Raw genomic sequence first — 26083 nt, 5'->3', positions numbered from 1 at the left:
TTTGCAAGTGTATATATAATTTTCTCTCGCTTTATACAAACATAAACGCAATTTATACATTTCGTTTTCGTTTGTATAAACGATAGAAGCGAGGGTAGCGAGCGAGATCTGGGAGAGAGGCGAGCGAGATCTGGGAGAGGGAGAGAGGGAAACGAAAATATATGTGTATATATATATATATATATATATATATAAAAATTGTCTCGCTTTATATGAACAAAAACACATTTTATACACTTGTGTTTGTATAAAAATGAGAGGAAGCGAGCGAGAGATGGAGTGAGAGAGGGAGAGTGGCGAGCGAGAGTTTGAGAGAGAGAGAGGTGACTGGCAAACAATTTGCTACAGGATACAATTAAATCAAAGTATGGTTATAACATTTAATTTAATTTATTAGTATGCCTTTATATACAATTTTCCTAATAATATTTATCCAAGTAATTATTACTTACTAGAAAAGCAACTCCAAGGTCGTTCAAAGGCAAAAAAAACAAATAAAATATATTGGCATTCTTAATAAATAATAAATAGCACCCGTGTTTTATGTATCTCTTCCAGGTGGGTGATGTTTAATGATTTGCTGCTTAATTTAAATTGCACTGAAATGGAACTCAATCGTGTCATTGATTTTATGACCTCCAACTTTGAATATGTAAACTTAATTTGTTTAAATAAGTAAACACATGGACTCAACGTCACACGTATTGCTGGTTGCCTAGTATAGATAGTGAATGTCAGCATAGTTTTACAAACACACCTATCATATACTATATCAGATCAAACTCAAAGGAAAAATGGCAGCAGCATCAAGGCTTGTATCTTTTGCTGAAAAGATTATTAAGCCTAATCGTGCTACGCCTTTATCACTTGGGCGTTATAATCTTTCTATAAATGATCAAATCATGGTTCCATTCTACCTATCAATTGCAGCCTTTTATCCTAACCCCTCTAAAACACCAGAACAAGTATCCAACATACTTCAAAATTCACTATCCAAAGTTCTATCCTCTTACTATCCATTTGCTGGAACACTCAGAGACAACACTTTCGTCGATTGCAATGACAGGGGAGCCAAATTTATGAACGTTAGATACGACTGTCCAATGTCTGAAATTGCTAATCTTCCCGACACTGGCCCTGAATATCTACCTTTTGCTAAAGGTATACATGACAGTTTACTTTTAGGGGACGAAGATTTACTTGTTGTTCAATTAAGCCATTTTAATTGCGGGGGATTAGCTATAGGTACTAGCATATCACACAAAATTGCTGATGGATGCACAACCTCTAATTTCATTAGTGATTGGGCTTCCATAGCTCGTGATGATGAGGAGGCGAATATTATACCTTCCCCACAAATGATTGGATCCTCTATTTTTCCGCCTTCCACTAACCTTCCATCCACTGACATTTACACGAATACCATAGTTAACGTTCCCATTGAAAATATTAAAAGAAGGTACCTATTTTCCAATTCGAAACTTGAGATGCTGAAAAGTCAAGTGACATCAGAAACAGGGTTGCAAAATCCTAGCCGAGTTGATGTGCTGTCTGCACTAATTTACAAGTGCGCTGTAACAGCAGCTCGAGCTCAAGCAAACTCGTTTAAACCATCCATGTTGACACTAGCTGTGAATTTACGTCCAATATTGGATCCACCAGTAGCAACACGGGCAATAGGGAATATGGTTAGTTTTATCAAAGTTGAAACAACTAGTGTGGATGAAATAACAATAGCCAGAGTGGTTCGCGAGCTAAGGAAAGCTAAAGATGAATTCAAGAAGGAGGACCACGTGAATGCGAACAAGCTAGTGGCACTTCATTCTGAAAATTTACCGATTTCTAATGAATTTGAAACGTATAGAAGTCATAGTATGTGCAATTTCCCATTGAATAATTTGGATTTTGGATGGGGAAAGCCAAACAAGGTAACAATTCCACTAATTGGGGTTGGATTCTGCTTCTTTTTACTGGATAGTCCCAGTGGAGACGGGATTGAGGCAATTGTTGCAGTACCAGAGACATACGTGACTCAATTTGAGAATAACAAAGAGCTCCTCCAGTTTGCTACTCCAATGAATTAAGTTTACATTCAACCTCATTCCTGCTTTCATGTTATTATTTCATTAACTCTCGTTTGATTTGATTTGGTTTGGTTTGAATATATTTAAACGTATATTCATTGTCCTTATTTTTAAGAATAAATTGTTTGCTTACAAAAATATATTTCTCCTTATTTAGTTTTTCTTTCCGAGTTTTACTTCATCATTCTAAAAAATAAATTTTCCAATTTTCTATGTGTACGTGTGCATTTCCATAATATCCCGACTTCATCTAATTTAACTTTATAGTAAAATTTCCATCTTATTTAGCTTCAAAATAAAATTTTCATCTTGTTTAACTTAAAAATGAAAATTTTGTTTTATTTAGTTTAAAAATAAAATATTTCATTTATTTAGTTTAAATATAAAATTCCATTTTAAGTTTAATAAAATAAGAGAAATTTTATTATTCTACATTTTAATTGACATATAAATTATGGTGAGTAATAAATTGGTTAATTAAAAATATGTAATTTAGTAGTGGAGTGAACATTTCAAAGAGAAATGAAAATATAAATAAATAAAAGAATTAGGCAATAAATTCTACTTATAATATATTCATAAACAAAAATTGTATTTATAATAGAAGTTAAAGAACATGATATCATGCATATTTTTACGAGACATTGACGAAATTTTTGTAGATATTTTTACTATTAAAAAAGAGGTGAATTAAAAAAAATGAAATATGATAATAATAGAGATCTATCACATTATTTTATTGAAGTGTAAAATAATGTGGAGCAAAGACAAAATACTTAAATCACTCTAGCAGAAAAAATAATTAAATTGCATGAACAAAAAGATATCAATCGAAGTAAAACTAAAAAATCAAAATTATTAAGATAATAAGATCAAATATTCAATAAGAGAAATTCAAATCAAGGAAAAGTACCTAATATCTTGTAGTTCATTAGTTACTATTTGGGATATTAAAATTAATTTTAACTTCAATAAAAATAACATACATAAATTTCAAAGTTTTGACTGTGTCTCAATGCAAGTACCGTCAAAAGTAGCTGCTTGATTTTCCTTTATACTTATCTTTATTACAACTTGTTTATACATATACATTTACTTACTTACATATAAGTGTGTTAATCACACAGGTGACGATCAACATAGTAATGTGTATTTTCTCTTCTTTTTTTTCATTTTAACTTATTAGTTTTACTCTTAAATTTTTTATATATTTAAAAATTACATAAAAAAGCCTATAAAAATGATGATGATGATCGATAATTTTGAAATATTATTAAAAAATTAACTAAATACAAATCTAAGAATTGACAATTTAAAACACTTTTTACAAATATATATATATATATATATATATAAAATGTGATTGCTTATAAAAAAAAAATCGATTGATTCATAACGTTAATATATTTGTGTCACATAAACTGGGACAAAAGAAATAACATGCATTGACTCTTGAAATTTTAATTTGTGTTACATATATTGGGACAAGAAAAATAATATTTATTATTTAAAAATTATATAAAAAATATTATAAATTATAATAATTAACAATTAAAATATTTAAAAATCATATCAAAATTTAATTGAGTCTTTAAATTTTATCTAGCTACATGACTACATCACATAGAGTGAGACAAAGAAAGATCACACATATTGTGCCTAGTATAATATAATAATATATACAAATGATGAAGTTAATTGTTTACTCATGACATACTTTATGTCATATAACTATATGACTTTTTAGTTTCATTTATAATATATATATTTATTCAAAAATGTTATATGATCTCTTTATGTAAAAGCTTGTCAGATCAAGTACCTTTGAAGAATAGACTTTCCGTTTTAATTAAGCCACAAAATATAATGATAATTAATTTCACAAAATATAATGATAATTAATCAAAGTGTCACTAATCAACATTGAAATCTGTTAATAGAATTAATTAGGCTAGCTTTACTGTAGTTTATTCAAGAGATTTTGTCTTATAGATAAACTCTAGCATGGACATAGAATCTCTTTTAGTATTTTACTTTCACTTGTAACAAGTTATCTTAAATTCACTTGTCTTTACTCGTATTTTACAAATTTTAATTTAATTTTTACGTACAATATGAGCTTTTTGACAAACACTCAACTCAAATATTGAGGATTTTTGTAAAATTAAAATCTTAGAAATAAATTCATCTCACATATAATTTAAGCGATTAATATCTTAATAGTTGGACCGTATTACAATTTTTGTGGCTGATAAATTTGCCTTTTTGTGGTGGAAATTGAAGTTAGTATTTTTATTCGTTTTATTTTCTTTTGTCTTGGTATAAGTTTGGATGGAGAACTAGTTGATGTACGTATGTAACTTTCGAAGCAATGGAAACAAATTTAAGTTCTTGTAAATAATATTCAAGCTGAATGAATGCATGCAGGAATTTTCTACATGAACTTTTGATCACATTTTTAATTTTTTCAAATTGGAGAAAATGATATAAAAGGATAAATACACTCGTAAACTATCGTAAATGGTATGTGATATCCTCCATCATACTTTTGGGATATTGGTGCTCTTGTCGTCCAAAAACTAGAGCATATACTCTTCATTCGACTAAATAGAAACACGTGGCGCAATCTTATCCGTCGATCCTATATTTAATAAATGTGGTTGGTGAATAAGATTATGACATGTGTGTTATGGTTTAGCAAGTGTGAATGGGAAAAGAAAAGAGAGAATATGAAAAGTGAGGGAACTACTTTGGAGGGAAAATGAAAAGTCATTTGCAAAGTGCAAATGAAAAGTCATTTCTCTCATATCGGCAAAAAAAGGGAAATTGTTGTCCTTATATAAGGAAACACTTTCATTACTTCTTAAAGAGCTAAGAAGAAGATGCCCCCTCGCGTCGTCGTCGCTCGCTCGGCCTCGGATTTGGATTTGGCAAATGATGTGATTGATTGATAAATTTTTTGGACAAAATTTATTTAATCAGTTTTTGTTAAATCAAATAAATCTTGTTAATATCATCTCTTATAAATTTGCGGGTAACGGTAACATTCCGAAAAGTTGTTACTCTTTCCGAAAAGTCGTTACTTTCCAAAAAGTCGTTGTTTTCGTAACAGAAATAATTTTCCGAAAAGTTGTTATTTTTTTCAAAAGACACATTTCTGGATAAAACGGGTCTGAACAGATTTCACTGAACAGACACGTTCCTTGCTGAAAATGGCTATAAAAGGAAGTCAGTTTTCGATTTTTCAAACACTGAAAATTTTCCTTCTCTGCATTTATTTTTTCTCTCAAATAAAATCAAAGTGTCGATCGACTGAGTCTGTGTGACTTGTTGTTGTTCTTAAGTTCGTTGAAGTTAAAGAAGTTTGAGGTACTGCTATTTCTTTAAAAGGTTTAATACATTTTATCTTGGGAGAAATTAATCCACAACCTTGGGTACAGTGAGGGGATTAAATTTCTTAAGGACACACAGTAGTTTCTGTGGACTTGGATTACTTCTTGTATTTTATGTATTTTCTGCTTCATCTTATTTCTGTTTATGTTCATTGGTTAACCTTATAAATACAGGTTACTATAAGAATAACAATGTGTATGTCCGTTACTATAAAGGGTCTATATATCATTTACGAAAGTATATTTTTTCTTTTTTTCTATCCTAATTACTAGTATATGTACTCGGATAACCGGATAATATAATCCGAATTCAAGTGAGAAGGAAATAGACGTATATAATAATACGGGTTGAAATCCTAGAAACAAATTTATCACCAATCAAGTAAATAATATCTTAATAGTAGATATGCTTAACAATTTTTTTGTGGCATTTAAATTTGGATTTTGGTGGTGGAATTGAAGTTACTCCTTATGTCCCAAATTATCTCATACATATTATTTTTCGAGAGTGCAATAGTTTAAGTTTGATTCAAAATTTATATATGATATTTTATTTTATTTTTAAATAAAAGTTATATATTTGTAAACTATATAAAAAGTACTATAAATTACAATAATTGACAATTCAAAATACATTAAAGAATAATGATCAGAGATAAATTTACTTATATTTCAAAATTCAAAATGAATCACATAAATTAAAACGGAGACTATTACTTTTATTTGTTTTATTTTCTTTGTCTTGGTGTAAATTTGAATGGACGACTAGTTGATGGACGCATGTAACTTTTGAAGTAATAGAAACAAATTTTGATTTGTAAATAATATTCTATCTGAATAAATACATGCACAAGAATTTTATACTAAACTTTGTCACATACTCACATTATTAATTTTTTTCCACTTCGGAGAAAATGAGTTATCCTAATCATATTCTCTTGAGAAATGCCGTACATTGATTCCTTCCGCTTAATAATAGTTGTTAATTATATTTGTTCATTTTATAAAATTATTGATAATTTTACATTCAATCAGTTATTTATTTGTCCTTATCATTAATTATCGTTAAAATATTCAAGTAGTTATAGCTTAGACTGGTTAATTATGTAATTTGTATAGTAGTCAGCTCATGTGAGTTGTTAGTCGGTTAGAATATTATCAGCTTGTTAGGAGCAGCTACAGATTTAGCTTCATATTACATGTACATATATATACCCCACTTGTGGTAGATAAATTCAATACAGTTTTCATTTTTTACAAATTGCATCTTCATTCTCCCAACAATGGAGTCGATTACTCCATTGAAGCTCAATATTGAGCTGGTCTGAATTTGATATGATATCAGAGCCTCACGGCTAAATTCCGCGATTTCATCGTCTCATCTTCGCCTTTCTTCTCTCTTCTTCTTCTGAATTGATTTTTGCAGTGATCCTCTGCAAGTTCATATCCGATTGGAAATCGATTATTTGATTATTCCATTGATCTCTCATCTGTTTGATTGATAATTCCTCTAGGAGACAGCCCCGTGAGTTGGAAATCAAAAAGGCAAGAAACTGTGTCCTTGTTGTCAGTGGAGGCCGAGTATAGATCACTTAGAGAAGTGGTGGGTAAATTAGTATGGCTATGCAGACTGTTTGATGAACTTGATTTTCCATTTCCTTCTCCCATTGATGTTTTCTGTGATAGTCAATCTGCTTTTCACATTGCTAGAAATCCAGTTTTTCATGAACGAACTAAACATATCGAGGTTGACTGTCATTTTGTAAGGACCAAGCTGCAGGAAGGTCTCATTGCCTTGCATCATGTTACCACTGTGAATCAACTAGCAGACATTCTCACCAAAGCCCTCACAGGAGTTTCTCATCTATGCATTCTCAATAAGTTGGTTGTACGTTCCTCCCTTCCAACTTGAGGGGGGTGTTGAAGTATTTAAGTAGTTATAGCTTAGACTGGTTAATTATGTAATTTGTATAGTAGTCAGCTCATGTGAGTTGTTAGTCAGTTAGAATATTATCAGCTTGTTAGGAGCACTTACAGATTTAGCTTCATATTACATGTATATATATATACTCTACTTGTGGTAGATAATTCAATACAATTTTCATTTTTTACAAATTGCATCTTCATTCTCCCAATAATGGAGTCGATTGCTCCATTGAAGATCAACATTGAGCTGGTCTGAATTTGATAATTATAATTATCTCTTTATTATATTTTCCAATATAATATTTCAAAGGGTGATATAGTAAAATTACCTTCAATCCATAGTTTTTTAAGAATGGTACAAGGTCAATAGAATAGTAGACACATATTGTTGGACAGAGGAAGCAGAAGAAAACTGAAAATTCTCTATGTGTCTCGATACTAATTTCTCCGATCCAAAATAATTGATGGATATGCTTGGATACAAGAAAATAAATATTACACTCTATCCCATATTACGTGGATACTTTTTATTTTGACATAATATATAAATGTGTCCTTAAACTTGGCCTCATTTCGTATTTATGCTCTTCAACTTTGGGTATGCACAAATAGACACTTAAACTTATATAAGTTTAAACAAATAGACAGATGAGTCTTATGAGGCACAATACTCATAGGACGAAAAATGACATGTAGGATACAATGTAGAACATGTGTCTATTTGTTTAATCTTATATAAGTTTAAGTGTCTATTTGTGCTCACACAAAGTTGAAGGGTATAAATGTGATTTGAAGTCAAGTTAAAGGGTATATTTATGTATTATAATTGTGTTGAGAAAATTCTCGAAAAATGAAACATGACAACAAAATAGTTTAACTTTTAAGTTTGATATATTTTTGAAGATTGCTTCAGAATTTGGAGAAAAAGCATATGTGAAATTACTTCCGAAAAAGTTTGGCGGATAAAGTCAGGAAGTTCGTTTATTCCCGTCAATCTTAAATACTTTTTTTTTGAAAATATTAGTTTGGGTACACTTAATTGTTTTATTTGATAATTTTAAAGGATAAAAAAAAGTTGGCAGGTTTGCTTTTTTTATTATTATAATGAGTATATAATTTAAATGAATCTCAACCATAAATTATTTAATAGTACACATGTCATGAATCTATAAAGCCATTGAACATTACTTAACCTAAATATATTTGACCGGATCTTTATCCATTACTCATTCCCCAAATCATTTTACAAGATCTAATAATAAATATCAATCCATATGAATAACATGGTAAAATATTCACATTAATTATTACTTCTTAAGAGATATGCAAAGTCCTTAGTGGACAAGTAAAAGTTAATGAAAGGAATATATATTTTGAATGAACATCAATAACATTATATCATCCGTAAATTAAACAATTTATATGACTTATTTTTCTTTTCAATCAGCCTAAAAAAGAATGACATGTTTCCATAATTAGTTTCAATTTAACTTTTAAATGTTCGTTTTACCCTTAATGAAATAATTAGTTATACAAACATCTATGACTTATTTTAGACCACAAATTTCAAATTTCAAAAGTCTTTTTTCTTTCTTAAACTTTATATCAAGTCATATTACCTCACATAAATAGGGACAGATATAGTACTCTAAATTTGGTCCTGAAACAAAGACTGGTGCAAATTTCAACACCAAAAATGTTCTCATTCTATTTGAAATTTTTGAAGTTGAAGTTGAGTTTAAAGGCATAATACATAAATATGTCCTTTAACTTGGCTTCAAATGACATTTATGCCTTTTAACTTTGGGTGTGCACAAGTAGACACTTAAACTTGTTAGAAATTGAACAAATAGACACACATGTCCTACGTGACATCCTCCTACATGTCATTTTTTTGCTTACGTAGTGTTCAACGTGTATTGTGTCATGTAGGACTCATGCGCTTACTTGTTCAACTTTATACAAGTTTAAGTATCTACTTGTGAATATCCAAAGTTGGAGGACATAAACGTAAAATGAAGTCAAGTTAAAAGACACTATTTATGTATATGTCATACGTAAATGTGCTCTTTAATTTGGTTCTACTTGTCATCTATGTCCTACAACTTTGGGTGTCCATAAGTAGGCACTTAAACTATTCGAAAAATCGAACAAATAGACACACACGTCAAATGTGACATCCTACATGGCATCGTATGTGTATGTATCACAATGGATGCATGTGCCTACTTGTTCAACATTATATAGTTTAAGTATTTACTTGTACATACCCAAAGTTGAAAGGCATAGATGACTGGTAGAGCCAAATTAAAGGGCACGTGTATATATTATGCCAAATTTTAAACTTGTTCACTATATAAATGGATTTCTCTGTAGTTTTGAAGAAACCACTCCACATAAAAAGAAGTTTACTATACAAAAATAGAGTCTATTACAATTTATTTCTTTGCTTCTCTATTTTTCATACTTGTTATTCTCAAAATAAGAAGTAGCCATGCTTCTTCTTCTTCAAAGCTTCCTCCAGGACCATGGAAATCACCTATTATTGGGAACTTACACCAATTAGTAGCTGGTGGCCCTTTAGTCCACAAAGTCCTTAGAGACTTAGCTGAAAAACATGGACCAATAATGCACTTGCAACTTGGACATGTCTCTACTATACTTGTTTCCACACCTGAAACTGCAAAACAAGTGATGAAAACTCAAGACATAGTCTTTGCATCAAGGTTTCAGCCTCTTGCTGCTAAGATTATTTCTTATGATTCCACGAACATAGGATTCGCTCCAAATGGTGATTAGTTGGAGACAGATGTGTAAAATATGTGTACTTGATCTTCTAAGCGCCAAGCGCGTTCAGTCCTTCCGGTCTCTTAGAGAGGAAGAATTCTCAGGTTGATTCAAAATTTTAAATTAATGATTTCAAATTATGCTTATATAACTATAGAAAACAAGCAAACTTATGACGAAATTGTAAAATTCGCTCGTCTTTTTGTATTTCCTTTTGTTTTTTTAAAAAAATGAAATAGGGATAGGAAATTACAAGGTGAGGAACTGAACCTTCACCAATAAGGTAAAACTTCAAGTAGTTAACCAACTGAGCTACTAATATCCCTCCGTTTCTTTTGTTTGAAGTGTCTAACATTCTTTTTTAGTCTGTTCTAAAAATAATATGAAGTATCTCTTTCTATGTTTGGTAGTTCTGTAATCCAACACTCTACGGATTCACTTGAACTTACTCTTGACATTCTAGTTCCACCTCTGTCTCAGGTCTTGCTAGATTCTTGGCTAGTCATGCTGGATCCCCTGTTAATTTGACTCAATTGCTATATTCTACTATGTTGACTTTCACTTCTAGAGCAGCCGTTGGGAAAAAGTTCAAAAACACAGAGAAGTTCATATCAATATTATGTGAACTTCTTAAAGTTGGAACTGGCTTTACTTTTACTGATTTTTACCCTTCAATCAAGTGGCTTCAACATATAACTGGTCTTAAGTCAAAATGGAGAAGCTTCATCATGAAATAGATAGGCTACTTGATGAGATTATAGATGATCATATTGTTGTTGACAACAACACCACAAGTATGCATGAGGACCTGGTAGATGTCCTTTTAAGAGTACAAAATGATGAAAAATATGAAATAACTCGAAAAAATATTAAAGCAGTGATCTTGGTTAGTTCACTCTACTCCGATCCTCTTCTCATACTATTATATGTAGAAGCTATATGAAATTCTCAATTTATGACATGTTCATGCTCTGCACATGTATCAGGACATGTTTGCAGCAGGAACAGATACTTCAGCAACAACAGTTGATTGGACAATGGCCGAAATGCTGACGAACCCAAGTGTGTTAGAGAAAGCACAAGAAGAAGTGAGGAGAGCTTTTGGTGAAAAAGGTTATGTGGATGAATCAAAGTTTGATCAATTGAAATACTTAAAAGCAGTGATCAAAGAGACACTCAGGTTGCATCCACCTGATCCTTTGTTACTCCCAAGGTTGAGTAGAGAAAAATGTGAGATTGATGGTTATGATATACAAGAAAAAACTCAAGTGTTGGTGAACGTTTGGGCAATTGGAAGAGACTCGAGATATTGGGAGGATGCAGAGTGCTTTAAAGCAGAGAGATTTCTTGATAGTTCAATTGATTTCAATGGAAATAATTTTGAGTACATACCATTTGGTGCCGGAAGAAGGATGTGTCCAGGCATGTCCTTTGGTCTAGCAAATGTAGAACATCCATTGGCTCTTTTTCAATACCATTTTGATTGGAAGCTACCCAATGGAATGAAACATCAAGAATTGGATATGAGTCAGGTGTATCTTGGTGTGACAGTGAGAAGACAACTTGATATGCATGTAATTCCTATTATCACCAACCCAGTTTAACAATAATAAAAGCAGCAATTGTTCTTGCTGTTTCTAATAAAACTTTCATTGGTCATATCGTACCATTAACTAGCAATAATGAAACATTATTTCTACAATCGTAACTTTCGATCGTCTCGTTTATTCCTTTGTGTCCACGCTGACGACTAGAATGATCATCGGGTCTTCTAATTTAACTATAACCAAAATATCTTACCGTTAGACAGCAAGTACGAAACAAGACAAATCCAACGCGGGAAGTAATCGCTGGGATCAGTCTTACCACTTCATAGACCTCAACTACAAACTCAACTTATACCGTGATTTGAGTTCACAGTGTCACCATAAATTTCACAAATTATGATGATTTCAGTCTAGTATGGTTAAAAACGTTCAGACATAAAGCCTGAGGAAGATATTCCTATTGCTCTAGTTTGAATAAACTTAGAGCATCAAGTAAATTTTCTCATACAACAACATTTTTCCTATAATACACGCTCAATACTACTAGATAAAAGATAATTCCTCAAAAATATCAAAGATTAATATTAGAGATCAAAAACATTTGGTAAAAATAGTAAAGGAGTTTAGTAATACCCTACAAAACATCTAATGCCTGAAGTGCCTCACGTTGGTGAAAACAAGTGAGACTCCATACTTGTTACAACACTCCACTGCATCTTTGTCCCTTATGCTCCCTCCTGGTTCTGCAATAACGCTTACTCCGCTTTGACACGCCTCTTCAACAGCATCATTCCATGCTGATTTAATCAAAAAAAATTGTTATGAGAAAAAAAAAAACAATAAGAAACATGTGTCTAAGGCACATTACAAGATGATACCAATTTTTTTCTTTATGGTATATTTTCTTAAAATTTGCACTTTCGACTAGTCATAGTTTGTCGAAACCTATTGTCCCACTTTGTTTTAAAGTAAGACTTGCTCTACCAGTACATGTACGTACCAAATGGGAAGAAAGCATCACTTGCCAAAGCAGCTCCTTTTACCTCATCTCCAGCTTTCCTCATAGCAATCCTCAAACTCTCTAGACGATTTGGTTGTCCACTCCCCATTCCTAACATACAATTGTTCTGCAATAAAAAAAAATTACATTTAGAAAACAATGAAAGAAATATCATTTATTAGATACATAAGCCATAAGTACCTTTGCAATTACTATGGCATTGCTCTTGACATGCTTGACACATAACCAAGCAAACTGTGCATCGTTAAGCTCATTTTCTTGTGGAGTTATGTCAGACATGACATTGAATTGGATATCTTCCGGGGTCAAATCATCTGAATCCTGAGCTAACCAACCACCACCAATTTGTCTGAGAGAAAGCTTGCCCTTGTTGTTTTTACTTGCCTCAAGGATTCTCAAAGTCTTAGACTTCCCACGGAGAACCTCAAGACCCTTCTCTGTGTACTTTGGTGCGACTACTATTTCATAAAACATCCTAGTCTCACCATCTGTGGGGCTTCTAAATTCTCTAATATCCTTTGCAAGAGCCTGCAAAGAACCAAAATAGATTAGTTAAAAGAGTTGTAAACCTTGACGTGAAACCTAAACTTAAAGTTTGATTTTGTATTTCTCCAACACTAGAAGGTGTGGTAGAGCAGATTAAAAAAAAATTCAACACAACTCCTATAAAAAGTAGTACCAAATACAATGCATCATCACCCATTTAGGATTCCAGAAAGAAACAAAAAGAGCACAATTGTAAGATCATAATCAACAAAAGATCAAAATATGCATCTGAATAGGTCCATTGAGTAATTTTACCTCATCAACTTCGACATTGAAGGCTACTATACCACCAAATGCACTAACTGGATCTGCTTTCACAGCTAGCCTATATGCTTCAATGATATCATTCCGTGATGCAACTCCACAAGGATTTGTATGCTTCACAACAACACAAGTTGGTTGATTAAAATCACAGACACAATTCCAAGCTGCATCAGCGTCCAGGTAGTTGTTATATGACATCTCCTACATCAAGAAGAAGGCAATCATTAGCCTTGAAACGTCAACTAGAATAATCCCTTCATGTGATGTTAAATTTAGAGCAATGAACTATCCAGTGTGCAAATGCACACTAAACAGAATTTGAGAATCTGCCAAAGTTATGAGCATTAGAATATAAACATTAGAATTCTAACCTTGCCATGGTGTTGGATAACAGTTGCAATTCCACCAGCGTTAACCTCAGACAGAGACTTGTCCACATAAACTGCAGCCTTCTGATGAGGATTTTCACCATATCGAAGTTGGTCTTTTAGAGAGAGTGGCACTGTCAGGCTGGGAGGGAACTTATCTACCAACAGAGACCAAAGTCATCAATCAGTATCGTAGCAGATGAAAAGGCCTGCATTCTCTCTCTCACAAACACACTCAGTTTTAACATCATATTCAACAGAATTCGAAGCACAATGAGGCTTTGAAGGCTACTGTTCATCAAAATTAAAATAAATTTGAAACCTTACTTTACCATGGAAAACCATCGACATTTACATATATTTCAAATGAAGAGGCAGAGTATGATCGTTTTAATGTTTTCAAGTTCGTTATTGAACCTCTTTATTTCTTGTTATGGGGAGGGGATGGGAGGAAGAGGGATTTGTTTTATTGGGCTGTATTAGTTTTGAAAGGAATACCTCCAACAGTCTGTTTCCACAGCCATTCTGAAACTGCAGAATCATATGAAGCAACATGTTGAAAAGCTTTCCAGGCCAACTTCCTTCGAAATTGTTGATCATCATTATCTCCACGAAGGAACTCCAAAAGATCTGGGTAATCTTCAGAATCAACTACGATCAAAACATCCCTATGATTCTGTTAAATAACCATTGCCCACAGTTAGACACAGAGCTGTACACAACACAATGTAACAGCCAGCATTTTCTAGAGAAGGTAGTTAAATGTGGGAGAATTCACGCAGAGAAGAAGTACACCAAAAGATAGAAAGCCTCCCAAAAAGATTCAGCAAACATTACAAATGGTGTAAGACAATAACCATGATTTTACCAGATACAGTTTTGTTATTGATCTATGCCACATAAATTGAAGCATACAACGTATTATCCAGAAAAGCAATTCATAGAGTTTTAGCATAGCTGGAACACAAGTTAGCTCCTTGTTCAACTCAGATACTTAATAATGAATAAGAGCTTCCTACATAGCACAGAATGGCATTATAAAGCTGAATTTTAGCATAGCTGGAACACAAGTTAGCTCCTTCTTCAACTCAGATACTTAATAATGGATAAGAGCTTCCTACATAGCACAGAATGGCATTATAAAGCTAAGAGGAAAGTTCCAAATTTCAGATGTACCTACTGTATCCCACAACCTTTCTGATATATAAAGCATCCTATACAAGCCACACAAACTCCGAGTAGGAAACCATTTTTTATCTTAGGAGTCATGATTGCTCCCACAACATTTATACAATTAAGATCAAGAAGCCAAAGCATAAAGCTGTAGCAGAGAAGATTCGAAGATGAAAAAATGTTGGTTCACAAGTGATTAACATAAAAGTAACTTGTCTTATACAAGTTGCAGGTCAGGGAAAAGTAATAAGCTAAGCAACCTTTGCAGCAGCTCTAATCATGGCAGGTCCACCAATATCGATGTTTTCAATTCCATCTTCAAATGAAATGCCACTTGAAGAAGAAACCTTGGCATAAAAGGGATACAAATTGACCACTACAACATCAAATGTACCTGCACATGGAAAACATCATTCATTTGTTTCCTTATTTCTAACATTGCATCATGCTCCTATAAGACTAGATGTATGCCAAACCCCAGGCTTTTTTAATAACCAAGCAATAAATGTTTCCGTAATGCAAAATACCTTTTTGCAACAGAAACCTTGATTCCTTTTTTTAATCAAGTAAAGACCTTGAATCCTTTGGTCCCAAGGTCAGGGTGTAAACTATGTATTCTACCATAATAAAAATCAATTAGCTCACCAATTTCATGTTTTTCAAGAGCTTCCATGTGATGCTCCTGATCTCTTCTAGCAAGGATACCTCCATGAATGCCTGGATGCAAAGTTTTTACACGGCCATCAAGCTGTGACAAGGAGAAAATTTCTCAGTAATGTTTTTGAAGTTAAACGTCATGAGTCACTGCTCTCATGTTATAAAATCAACTACAAGGATGTGTAAGCACAACACTTATTGGATCAAGCACTGAGAGAAAAGTTTGAATACAATATACTACGAACCATACAAAGAAAGGGTGGGCATTCGGCTCAAACTTCGGTTTTCGGTTATTTATTAGTGTATACGGAAAATCAAACCGAATTAATTTAATTTGGTTCGAGTTTTTTCCAGTTCTGTTCTTTGGTGTGGGCCCAATTAACGGCCTATTTTTCTGCTTGCAAAGTGTTTTTTTTTTAAGGTTCAAAATGGCTGTTTTGTGTTTTATGAGACAAATACCTGCCTCAATCTTAGCTTATGAACTTGCGCGTCAAAAGAATTGCTCGACACATAATAATTAGCTTGGTGAATTTCACCAAAACAATCATGATTTAATCTGAGCTAAAATTTTGAAAAAGATATTATTTCTAATATATTCCCTTATTAGATTACATTACTGTAGAAACAGATATAATACTTAAAAATTTAATACCGCTTCATAGTTAGATTATATCCTCATTAGAATATGGTTACAACAACTGAATGAAAGGCAAAACTTCTAACCGTAAAGAAATGGCTAAAGAAATAACGTACGCCACAAAAACATACCCTGCAGAGCTATTAAACCATTCACAGAATTTCAGTTAACTGAAGAACTGGGATCCTATAACCAAGAACCAAATAGAATCTGAAGTTTTGAATAAATTAAAACTGAAACCAATGAACCTAATTAATCGTTTCTGATCCGATTTTTTGGTTCTCTGGTATTTATGCCCACCCCTAATACAAAGATGTGCACGAAATATGAAATTGCAAAGGAAATAAAGGTACATTATATGTAAAAACAAAGTTACGTAGCAAAAAAGAAGTCAACCATCATAGCGAAGACAAATGAAATTAAAGCTGTTAAAAAACAGTGTTAAGAAGAGTAGATGCAAGGTCTGTATCAAAAAAAAAAAAGTGAAGATGCAAGGATTGGCATTTCGAGGTAGGTGTTCCATAAAATTTTTATTTTATTGAGAATAGAATTATTTTTTATAACCCTGGTGTTTGGAGCAGCCTGTGCACACCTCGACTAATTCCACAGGGTACCTGCTACCTCCCACCGGCACAGATACCAAGTAGCACCATCCACCAAAGTTGGACAGATGGGAGTGTTTAGGGATTGCCTTACCCCCGGGCAAGTTCCAGTTATACCTTTCAAACATTAGTCAGGAGTTCCTACCATTTCAGGGAAACGAGTCAGCTCTTCCACTTTGGTGACAGACACACCAGCACCTTCCAAAGCAGATGCAGTGCCTCCCGTTGAAACAATTGTGTACCTGCAAAATAGATTAAATAAGAGATCTTTGCAATTTGAGAATTACCCAGTGGGATGTAAATAAGTTGTATGATTTTGGCCAGTAAATATAGGTAGCAACTAGACACTTCGATTTGCAAGATAATGGGTACAGTCTCATTAAAAGGAGCACACGCAAAGACATAGGGGACACCAGCAACAATCAGATTAAGCCTAGATGATAACATAACCGAGTGACTCTCAATGCAGATTAGGATTATGCCCTTTCATGTGATGCTTGACAGTGTTTCTTTCTTTAGGAAAGTAACTGCAAGTAAAGTTCGGCAGTCATGTACATATATTTAAGATTCACTTCAGTAACAAACTAACAGCTCTAGGCCAAGCAATTTGACTTGTAGATGCTGCAACCATCCTTCAATTATTTTTGTTAAATATGAAAAAATGTTTTCGTAATCTTTACCCCAACTCCTGCAGCCCATTGCCAAGCTTAGCCAAGTCTGTCTTATCTGAAAGTGATATCAATGCTTGCTTCCTCCCTAACATAACCATATACGTGAATAGTAAGTTCACATGAACGTATAGTGATTGAATACATTCCAAATTTTAAATTGATAAGAATTATTAAACACTGGCCTAACTTCTAAAACACAAGGTTGCTATCATGAAATGTCAATTTTGTCAGTAGCATTCCAAAACAGAATTTAACTAATTAAAAGGGATTAACTTAAATTTACTCCAAAAATATCTTTTTTAAAAAGGGACCTGAAGTTGACAGCTTGGGAGCAGACTGAGGAATAGCTACAGTTTCAGCCATAGCCTTCACTGGATGAACAATCAACCTATACGACGTCTTCGAGAACTGGACCACGCAGACCACAAAAATTATTATCACATAGAAGAAGAACTATTAGGAGTAGTTTATTATTTTTCTCAATTTTTCATTACCTGTTGTGGGCCGAAACAATGATCAGTTCTTGTTCGGATGGTGTGGAGCTGCGGAATTTGAGTGCGGAAAGCTTTGGCGGCAATGGCGGTGGCCGGCGTGGTGGCGGCGGAAGAGGCCGATAACATTGTTTTTGTTCACTTTTTTTGGGGGGTTTTAGAAAAAACTATCTGGGTTTTAATTTGGAATTTTGGATGGAGAGGAGAAGAGAGTGGCAACACTTACCTATAGCCTTTGTACTTGCCCATTAGCCCTAGAAATTAATTATTTTTTTATGAGCTGATGACTAAAAATATATTTTGATTGTTTTTTTTTAAAAAAAAAGTTTTACGTTTCAACTATCAAAATATATATATTTTTTATTGTTATTAATATTATCAATCCTTTATCTTGTATTTAATTAGTATATATGATGATTTAATTTCGTTCATATGACAATTGATTACATTAATTTTTACACGTATTTTTAATAAATATTCTCTCCATTCTATTTTATACGTCATCTATTTCTATAAATAATTGAACTATAATACTTGACATCTTATAAAATTTATGCATAAATTATCATATTTTGCCTATTATATTCTTGATAGAGTAGTTAATTAATCTTGAAATTTATTCGTCATTAATTATAAAGTTGACTTAATAAAACATTAAATAAGGCTAAAGTTAGATCATTTCTTAATGTATGTGCAATGTAAATAGGTGATATATAAAATAGGACGAAGAATGATATTTCAGATAAGAATTCATAGAAAAATAATTACGTTTGTTTTTAAATTTTAATCATTCAAAGTTCATTTAATTCCTTTAATTGTACGGCGTATTTGTAGAAATGTATTTTAGCCCTTTTATATTTATCTTAAGAATGAATCATTAACACGATATATTTCAGAGGAGGTAAAGAATATCATGTAAGATAACATGTACTTATTGATAATGTGAAGTTAACTATATATATTAGAGTTTTGAAGATAAACTATATAATTCAAAAGTTTCAGATTGAGTAGGATTAAAACACCACGTATGTATGAAAGTTCAATAATATATCGCATGAGACAAATGTAAAAGTAAAGATTGATACAAATTATCCTAGGGAGGATGCTTCAAATATCTTGATCAATAATTTAATAAAATATAGAAAGAGATGTTAATAATATATGGGTAAATGATGTAAATAACATACTTTTAGGATTAAATAATCATCTGTCCCTTATAAGTTTTTAATGACTAAGATTTCTCAAAAATATATAAAAACACGGATACATAATAGGGCTGATACAATAAAAAGGTGACGGATACATTATATATTTTTTGTCACATTTTTATATCCGTCTCATTTTTTGTCACATTTTTGTATCCGCCTTGTTTTTAAATTTTTGTATCCACCTCATTTTTTATCACATTTTATATCCGCCTCATTTTTTGTTACATTTTTATATCCGGCTCGTTTTTAAATTTTTGTATTCGCCTCATTTTTTATCACATTTTTATATCCGCTTAATTTTTTATCACATTTTTGTGTCCGCTCCGTCTGATTTTTTAGTATATTTTTATATCCGCTTCATTTTTGTCACATCTTTGTATCCGCCTCTATTTTTACCATATTTTTATATCCGCCTCATTTAACTTAAAAATGAGAAATTTTAGGTATTTTTAAAATTAATAAGGAATAAAAATAATAAGGGAACTGAAGGAAGGATTTTTGTTATTTTTCCATAATATCAATAGTATTTAAGTTTGATGATGACATAGAGGCTTTTTCAATTTTACTGTTGATCCTTTTTTTCGATTATCTTATCAGATATTGTGACTTTTAGATTTCGTAAACTTACTTCTTAAAATGCTTTTGTAATTAAAAGTTTATCAAAAATAACTTTTATTTCCTTAAAGATAAACAAAATGTATTTATATTTCATCCTATTTATTTATGAAAAAATTCCACAATTTCTTTTATTTGAAATTCATAATCTACTCCAATTTAAATTCATCTAGAATTTCAAAGTGATAAACTACGATACGAGGAAATAATAAGTAAAAGAAAGAAGAAAAAACAATTCGACTAATTTGACCATACCATTAGTGTTTAGTCCTTGTATATACAACTAATGTTTTATTTCGAAAGATAATATTTTTTCAATTATATATATAAACACATCACATATAACTTGATTTTAATTAATATTTATACTTTAAATTTTAAATATATATAAATAATCATTTAAATTTATAGAAAATTAAATAAAGTAGATTATGTCAGGTATAGAGTATCTGTAAGCACCAGTGGATTATGGCGACTGATGTCAGTTTGTAAAGCTGGCGGTACTCTTCTCTATCCATTCAAAGCTCTTCGTTTAACATAACGTGTCACTCTCTAAGCACTAAAGGTGGCAAAAATCCCCACTGTTATAGCGACCCCACTCTGAAAAAGAGGTTTCCTCAGACACTCCGTCTTCCAGCTTCCGCATTCCACTTTTTCAATTCTCCAATCACTCACAGTAAACTCTCTTTCTCTTTCATCTTCATCTTCCCCACCCCCCTTTTTTCTTTTCTCCGTTTACCCTCTTTTAGTAAACTAAAGCTCTTGTTTAAGTGTAGTTGTGATTTTTAAAACTTGAAGTTGTATTTGGACATGTAGTTTTCTTGAAAAAAAATTGAACTTTTGTTAGTGGGGGTGAAGTTTTGAAGATAAATTTGATTTTTTTATTGATTATGGCCAAACGCTAGTTCTGTGGTTCTTTCTTTGTTGCATTCAGATATTGATGTTTGTTTGTATTTGTTTATCAATTTTTGGCTTGATAAATTGTCTGTATTCAGTCTCTGTTCTTTGTTTCCACTTTATGTTGAGTTAACAATTTATAGATTTATGCACAACTTCGTTTTATAGGACAACTAGTTGTTTGTAGCAATTTGCTGGCTCTGTGTAAGACTGTTATTATCATTTTGTCAATTATATGGCTGAAATTTAAGATGTTGGAGAAAAAAGGTGTGATTTTAGCCTTTTGGGATGTCTCAAAATGTTAAAAACCATGAAAGTTTTTTTTTTAAAAAAAAAAGGAGTCAGTCTCCATGTCATGACGGAGGCAGGATTTTCACCCAGGGGTTCATCGTCACTAGCTTCACGTTTGGAAACAGATTTTAGTGAGGGCTTCCCTTTGATGTAAAAGTAGTAGGGAGTATTAGATTTTGATTCATCATATTTGCGGTGATGTTGTTAATCAGTGAATTGTTACTATCCATGTTGCAGAACCTGTTTTTGTTACTAATTCAGTCTGCCGTCATATCAAATTTGAATTCGCATATAGAAGATATTACTAAGAAGAAATGAACTTTGGTTTCCTTGGTTTTACTAAACAGAACTTTTTCAAAGACATCCGAACTGATTGGATAGTGGAGAGCTTGGAACTGTTTGAATTCCTCTTGCATTCTATGAGGATAAATTAATGCAATTTAACTTTTAAGAGGGTAGTTTGTTGATTTTCAGAGTGCTTCCAGCATTTGAGGGAACCATTTCCCTAATAATTTTTGTACACATTTCAGTGTTGTCGTTCATTATATAGCCAGCCTTAATCTGGTTAGACTTATACCGAGAATGTTCTAAATTTGTCATATTTATCTGGTACTCTTATTGAAAATTGTGATTTGATCATTCTGTGAATAAACTTCTGTACCGAGATTTTGAGGACTTGAACATTTTATGCAGATGGCGTACATATGACCACTTTTGGAAGTATAGATGGCAGAGTTACTTCAATTGGTCAACACTGTTATGATCTTGCTGATCAAGCCTTTGTCACTTGTCAAATTCACTTGCTTCTTTGGTGTGAGAACAATATGCATTGTTATCCAAACATGGACAGAACTGCTTAGAGCTGCTATGGGTTTTCATGCCAGATTACTCTGGAAACTGATAATTTGGGCTATTGCTGTTCTATCCCTGCCTATACGAAGTTTAACTGCTCTACAAAGGGAAAGGGCGGTGAGTTTTATTTTTGAAAAGATTATTGTGTGTGTCCTTTTTAATGCTTTAGTTTTTTTGGATGTTTCTTCCACATCCTTGTATGTAGTGTTAAATTTTTTTGTTTATTCTAGTGCTTCAGGAACCAGAACCATAGAAACTAATAATTGAATCATCTGAATGGGTAGCACACTCAATTTTGTTAGACCAGTACATAACTTGGTCAAATTCCCCATCTTACATTTTGTGCAGCACTCGTTTGAATATCCATGTTTTAAATGTTAAATATAGTCTATAATTGCTATGTGAACTTATGTAGTTGGTCTCGAGTAAGGAGGAGGATTGTGGTAGTTGACAATCAACTTAAAACTAGCCTAACTAGTGTGAAGTTTTCCGATATCTAATATTTGGCATACAATAGAACCTGGATACAGCAGACTGAAAAAATTAGAATTCATATAGACTCATTGTAGATTGATATCAATGCTTGTAAAATTTGTGAGATCTGGAGTAATCTGGAATTGTGTTTTTGTATTACTCATGAAGGGAAAAAAAAGTTGAAGGAAGATGAGTGGAGATGGATAAGGTAATTTAACGAGTTTCTATCTTCTCTTTTCTTGTACACCTTGTGTGAGAGTGTGGCGGGGATTTGGGGGACCAGAACATTTTCTATTGTATGAGGTTTACTTGTCCTTTTTACAACTTTCACCTGTATAACTTGAATATAATCTTGGTAGACTTCACAGGTAGCTCTATTTCCAAATGCCGTTCAGTTTCGTGGAATAATTTCTTCAGAGAGAAGAATGATTAGTAACTTCATTATCATTATGGTACTACCTGATCTATTCCCATAAACACAAATTTCAATGCCACATTTACTTTGAAATCTTCCACTGTGTTAGTAGTCTGGAGTTACTTATCTGTTCCTCGTTAAGGAACTCCTGCAATTCATATTGAATGCAAGGACTGTGTCTGTGTCTGTGTGTGTGTGTGTGTAGTCTCTGTGTGTGTTTCGTTTAGTGTCACAGATGTCTATTTAGTTATGTCTTTAATAGAGTTTTGAGTTAGTATTTTTTGGCTGACTAAAAGCAACTGACTTGATATAGCCTCTACTCTTCATTTTGAGGAGTTAGTAGTATTTGGCTGACTTAAAGCGACTGACTTGAAGCCTCTACTCTTCATTTTGAGGATTTGGTATTATTTTGCTGACTTAAGCAACTGACTTGAGAACAATAATGTGCAGCTGGAGATGCATCTGCAGGAAATGCAGATCGAGTTTGAGAATCTTGTTTGGGAAAGGAAGCAACTTGAGAAGAAAATACTAGTAGCCATCAAGGATAAAAAGATAATGCAGGCCATGTTAGCAGAACTCGAGGATGAACATGACGATGCCATCGTCAAAATTGAGCAATTGGAGGACCAGGTGAAATATTATCTTTCTCTACTGATAAAATCTCTGTTTGTATACTACAATACTAGTACATGCACTTGAGATTTATAGAAGCTACCATTCTACCACTCGCTTGCTCCATTATATCAGCTAGTGTCTAAGTTTTGTAGCATCATTGTTCTGCTAACTTCTTCTGTGCAACAAAGAAGCAAAGCATAGTAAGGAGAATATAAATCTGAAGTGTTGAAGGAATACATACATTAAGAACTGTTTGACTTGAAGAAAAAGTGATCCTGTTAGGAAGGGTCAGAAAGTTGATCATTTACTTGATTTCCTGGATTTTGGGACTGTAATATCAAAGTTCTCCATTATTGTTTCGTCAGTGTCACATATTGTTTTAGCTTAGTTAGGAGTGGAGCTGATTAATAGACAAAGGGTTTATATGATCAGTTGTTTAGGACAAGATGCCATAGTTAAGGCCCTTTTTGCAATGACTATCCTGCCTTTTCTTATACAGGAGAGCAGCTATATCCGGATCTGTGTGTTTCAGGGCATTGGATGGTTAATGTATATATATAGATATATAAGAATTAAGAATGAGAATAAGAGCATTGTGATTATGGTGACCGTTCAGGGTTTTCCAAATGGTGATACGGCTTATAGACTATATAAACTTTTTTTATGTAGTAGAAAGTAACTTCTTACTGCTAATTGTCGAGTCAATGAAACATAGCCTAGAGTTACTGCTTGAATATCTGTCCCATTTGTTATGTGTATGAGTTGAGATTTGGTTTCTTAAGTTTTCAGCTGGATAACGTTTTTCCGTTCAGACATGTATTTCTTGCTACTTCGAAAAAAATGGATCTTATTGAGAGAGACATTGAGGTAAACTGGTCACAGAAAGCGGTAGCTTCGATTTGTTATAATGGTCCTGTAAGTTCCAATTTTTCATCTGCTCATGATACGGAAAATTTTGAGACGGGAAAGCCTGAACTTTGTATTTGGTGTGATATAGCTTCAGAATCTGAAGGTGGAAAATCAACGATTGAATGAAGTTCATGGTAAAGCCCTTTCAGACCTAAAAGACCATTTTGATGGCCCAGTAATGCAAGGCTGTAGCGATGCTGTTCCATTTTGGAGATCAAGTGGCATTGAGAGCGTGGCCATACACAAGGAAGGAATGCAAGAAGATAAAAGCAAAAGCGGAAGTACGAGCTCTGAATTTGTGGAAGCCAGATCCTGTCGAGATGTCAACAGGCCACGTACTCAGACCACGTCTGAGTATTTTGACACAAATGATGTGCTACAACAACGAAGGGATCTAGCTGTTTCCCAGACCCTTTTTAGTGCAATATTATCGCTCTTAGTTGGAACGATCATATGGAAAGCTGAAGATGCATGCATGCCTCTAGTCCTCGCGCTATTTGCTGTCGTTGGCATGTCGTTGTGGAGTGTGGTCCAGTTCTTCTCAACCATTAGGAACAGACCTGCGTCTGATGCAGTTGCTCTCTTGAGCTTCAATTGGTTTTTGCTCGGAACGCTGACATATCCTACGTTGCCAAGGATCACCCCTGTATTTGCACCAGTGTTATGGACTCTCTCAGACAGGGCTGTGGAGCTGCTAGGTTTCTAAATCTCTGAGTTTTTTTTGCTTTTCGCAGTCTGACACATACTACACACTGTTTTTGGTCCTTTTGATGCGTGTAAAGTAAAAGTTTATCAAATGTTTGTTCTCTTTGGGGTTTTGTCTTGTAAATTTCTCCTGAAAGAGATAGGTTTTGCTTAAACAGTTGTGTTATTGATGTCATGGATGATAAAGTAAATGTATAATATCCGTCTTTATTAGTTCTCCAGCTTGGTGACACCATTACCTTTCAAGTTAATGCAGGTCAAAAACATGTCTGAAATATCTTTTTTGCGAGTCTTATATCTTAATTATCCATATGCAGACAAAAGAAGTAGCTGCAATAATATACTTTGAGTAGCTAACATCCCACATAACACAATAGACCAGGTAGATTTCTAATATATATATATATATTGATGGCTTCTTGGAAATCTCAAACTTCCAGCAAAAAGAAAGTTACTCTCAAATCAACTATTCTAGAGCAAAGATCCCTCAGCTTGCATCTACATGAAAGCATAAGTTCAGTCGGTACGCATACAAGAGAAAAATTAAAGAGAACATAAAATAGATGTTACCAAATACGTCAACGAATTTACAGAGAATGAGGCAAACATGGAAAGACTTTGAGTTGCATGTTATACACTATCAAATGCCAGACTTTGAGTTGTATGATTTAGAGAACCATCAACTAGCAGATAAAGCAGCAACTAGATTGAACAGAAATCTAAATTCTGTGTATGATGGCGATATCGCAACATGACTCCTTTCCCACCGCAAAAGGAAGAGAACTGTATAGTTCTGCTTTAATTTTGGGTGTACAACATTAGAAGTTTTGAGTTGTGTTCAATTCGGATGCTAAACACTGACATCGGAGAGAACAAAAAGTACCAAGTATCTTTGGTCCAAGACTAAGTTCAATCACTCGTCCTTGCCAATGCAAA

General features: G+C 33.0%; 4 protein-coding genes across 7 annotated transcripts; 3 read left to right on the top strand and 1 right to left on the bottom strand.

Moving 5' to 3' along the window:
• Positions 1 to 768: 768 nt before the first annotated feature.
• LOC107027830 (acylsugar acyltransferase 3-like) lies at positions 769 to 2141 on the top strand. Its single transcript, XM_015228888.2, has one exon. The coding sequence runs from the start codon at positions 795 to 797 to the stop codon at positions 2082 to 2084; it is 1290 nt and encodes a 429-aa protein (XP_015084374.1). The 5' UTR covers positions 769 to 794; the 3' UTR covers positions 2085 to 2141.
• A 7813-nt stretch (positions 2142 to 9954) lies between these two features.
• On the top strand, positions 9955 to 12252 carry LOC107027829 (cytochrome P450 71D10-like). The gene has a single exon (XM_027919150.1). The coding sequence runs from the start codon at positions 11167 to 11169 to the stop codon at positions 11791 to 11793; it is 627 nt and encodes a 208-aa protein (XP_027774951.1). The 5' UTR covers positions 9955 to 11166; the 3' UTR covers positions 11794 to 12252.
• On the bottom strand, positions 12189 to 18416 carry LOC107028770 (bifunctional purine biosynthesis protein PurH). The gene is made up of 12 exons (XM_015229957.2): positions 18170 to 18416; positions 17987 to 18083; positions 17685 to 17760; positions 17150 to 17246; positions 15754 to 15856; positions 15369 to 15502; positions 14434 to 14611; positions 13939 to 14093; positions 13559 to 13768; positions 12938 to 13285; positions 12737 to 12863; positions 12189 to 12533 (listed from the first exon to the last, which is right to left on the bottom strand). Exons 1-12 carry the CDS (start codon positions 18293 to 18295, stop codon positions 12382 to 12384), a joined length of 1803 nt encoding a protein of 600 aa, XP_015085443.1. The 5' UTR covers positions 18296 to 18416; the 3' UTR covers positions 12189 to 12381.
• A 2043-nt stretch (positions 18417 to 20459) lies between these two features.
• LOC107027106 lies at positions 20460 to 25368 on the top strand. 4 transcript variants are annotated; one of them, XM_015228278.2, is made up of 5 exons: positions 20460 to 20665; positions 21871 to 22146; positions 23369 to 23548; positions 24323 to 24448; positions 24531 to 25368. In XM_015228278.2, the coding sequence occupies exons 2-5, from the start codon at positions 21904 to 21906 to the stop codon at positions 25146 to 25148; spliced, it is 1167 nt and encodes a 388-aa protein (XP_015083764.1). In that variant the 5' UTR covers positions 20460 to 20665; positions 21871 to 21903; the 3' UTR covers positions 25149 to 25368. The 4 variants fall into 4 exon arrangements, with proteins under 4 accessions (XP_015083764.1, XP_027774641.1, XP_027774640.1 ...); XM_027918840.1 differs by lacking the exon at positions 20460 to 20665 and adding an exon at positions 20672 to 21741; XM_027918839.1 differs by lacking the exon at positions 20460 to 20665 and adding an exon at positions 20672 to 21786.
• Positions 25369 to 26083: the final 715 nt, after the last annotated feature.

This window comes from Solanum pennellii, chromosome 8 (genome assembly GCF_001406875.1).
Source record: "Solanum pennellii chromosome 8, SPENNV200".
Classification (NCBI taxonomy): domain Eukaryota; kingdom Viridiplantae; phylum Streptophyta; class Magnoliopsida; order Solanales; family Solanaceae; genus Solanum; species Solanum pennellii.
The sequence above is the reverse complement of the archived record's forward strand: the minus strand, read 5'-3'. Positions and strand labels throughout refer to the sequence as shown.

Bases quoted from the DNA above. Each gene is read 5' to 3' on its own strand.
- LOC107027829 (XM_027919150.1), top strand. From the start codon at position 11,167: ATGTATCAGGACATGTTTGCAGCAGGAACAGATACTTCAGCAACAACA.
- LOC107027830 (XM_015228888.2), top strand. From the start codon at position 795: ATGGCAGCAGCATCAAGGCTTGTATCTTTTGCTGAAAAGATTATTAAG.
- LOC107028770 (XM_015229957.2), bottom strand. From the start codon at position 18,295: ATGTTATCGGCCTCTTCCGCCGCCACCACGCCGGCCACCGCCATTGCC. The intron at 14,612-15,368 runs GTTGCTTAGCTT...GTTATTTAACAG, and splicing joins TGATTAGAGCTGCTGCAAAG to AATCATAGGGATGTTTTGAT. The intron at 14,094-14,433 runs GTATTCCTTTCA...CTCTGTTGGTAG, and splicing joins GTGGAAACAGACTGTTGGAG to ATAAGTTCCCTCCCAGCCTG.
- LOC107027106 (XM_015228278.2), top strand. From the start codon at position 21,904: ATGGCAGAGTTACTTCAATTGGTCAACACTGTTATGATCTTGCTGATC. The intron at 23,549-24,322 runs GTGAAATATTAT...TTAAGTTTTCAG, and splicing joins TTGAGCAATTGGAGGACCAG to CTGGATAACGTTTTTCCGTT. The intron at 24,449-24,530 runs GTAAGTTCCAAT...GGTGTGATATAG, and splicing joins CGATTTGTTATAATGGTCCT to CTTCAGAATCTGAAGGTGGA.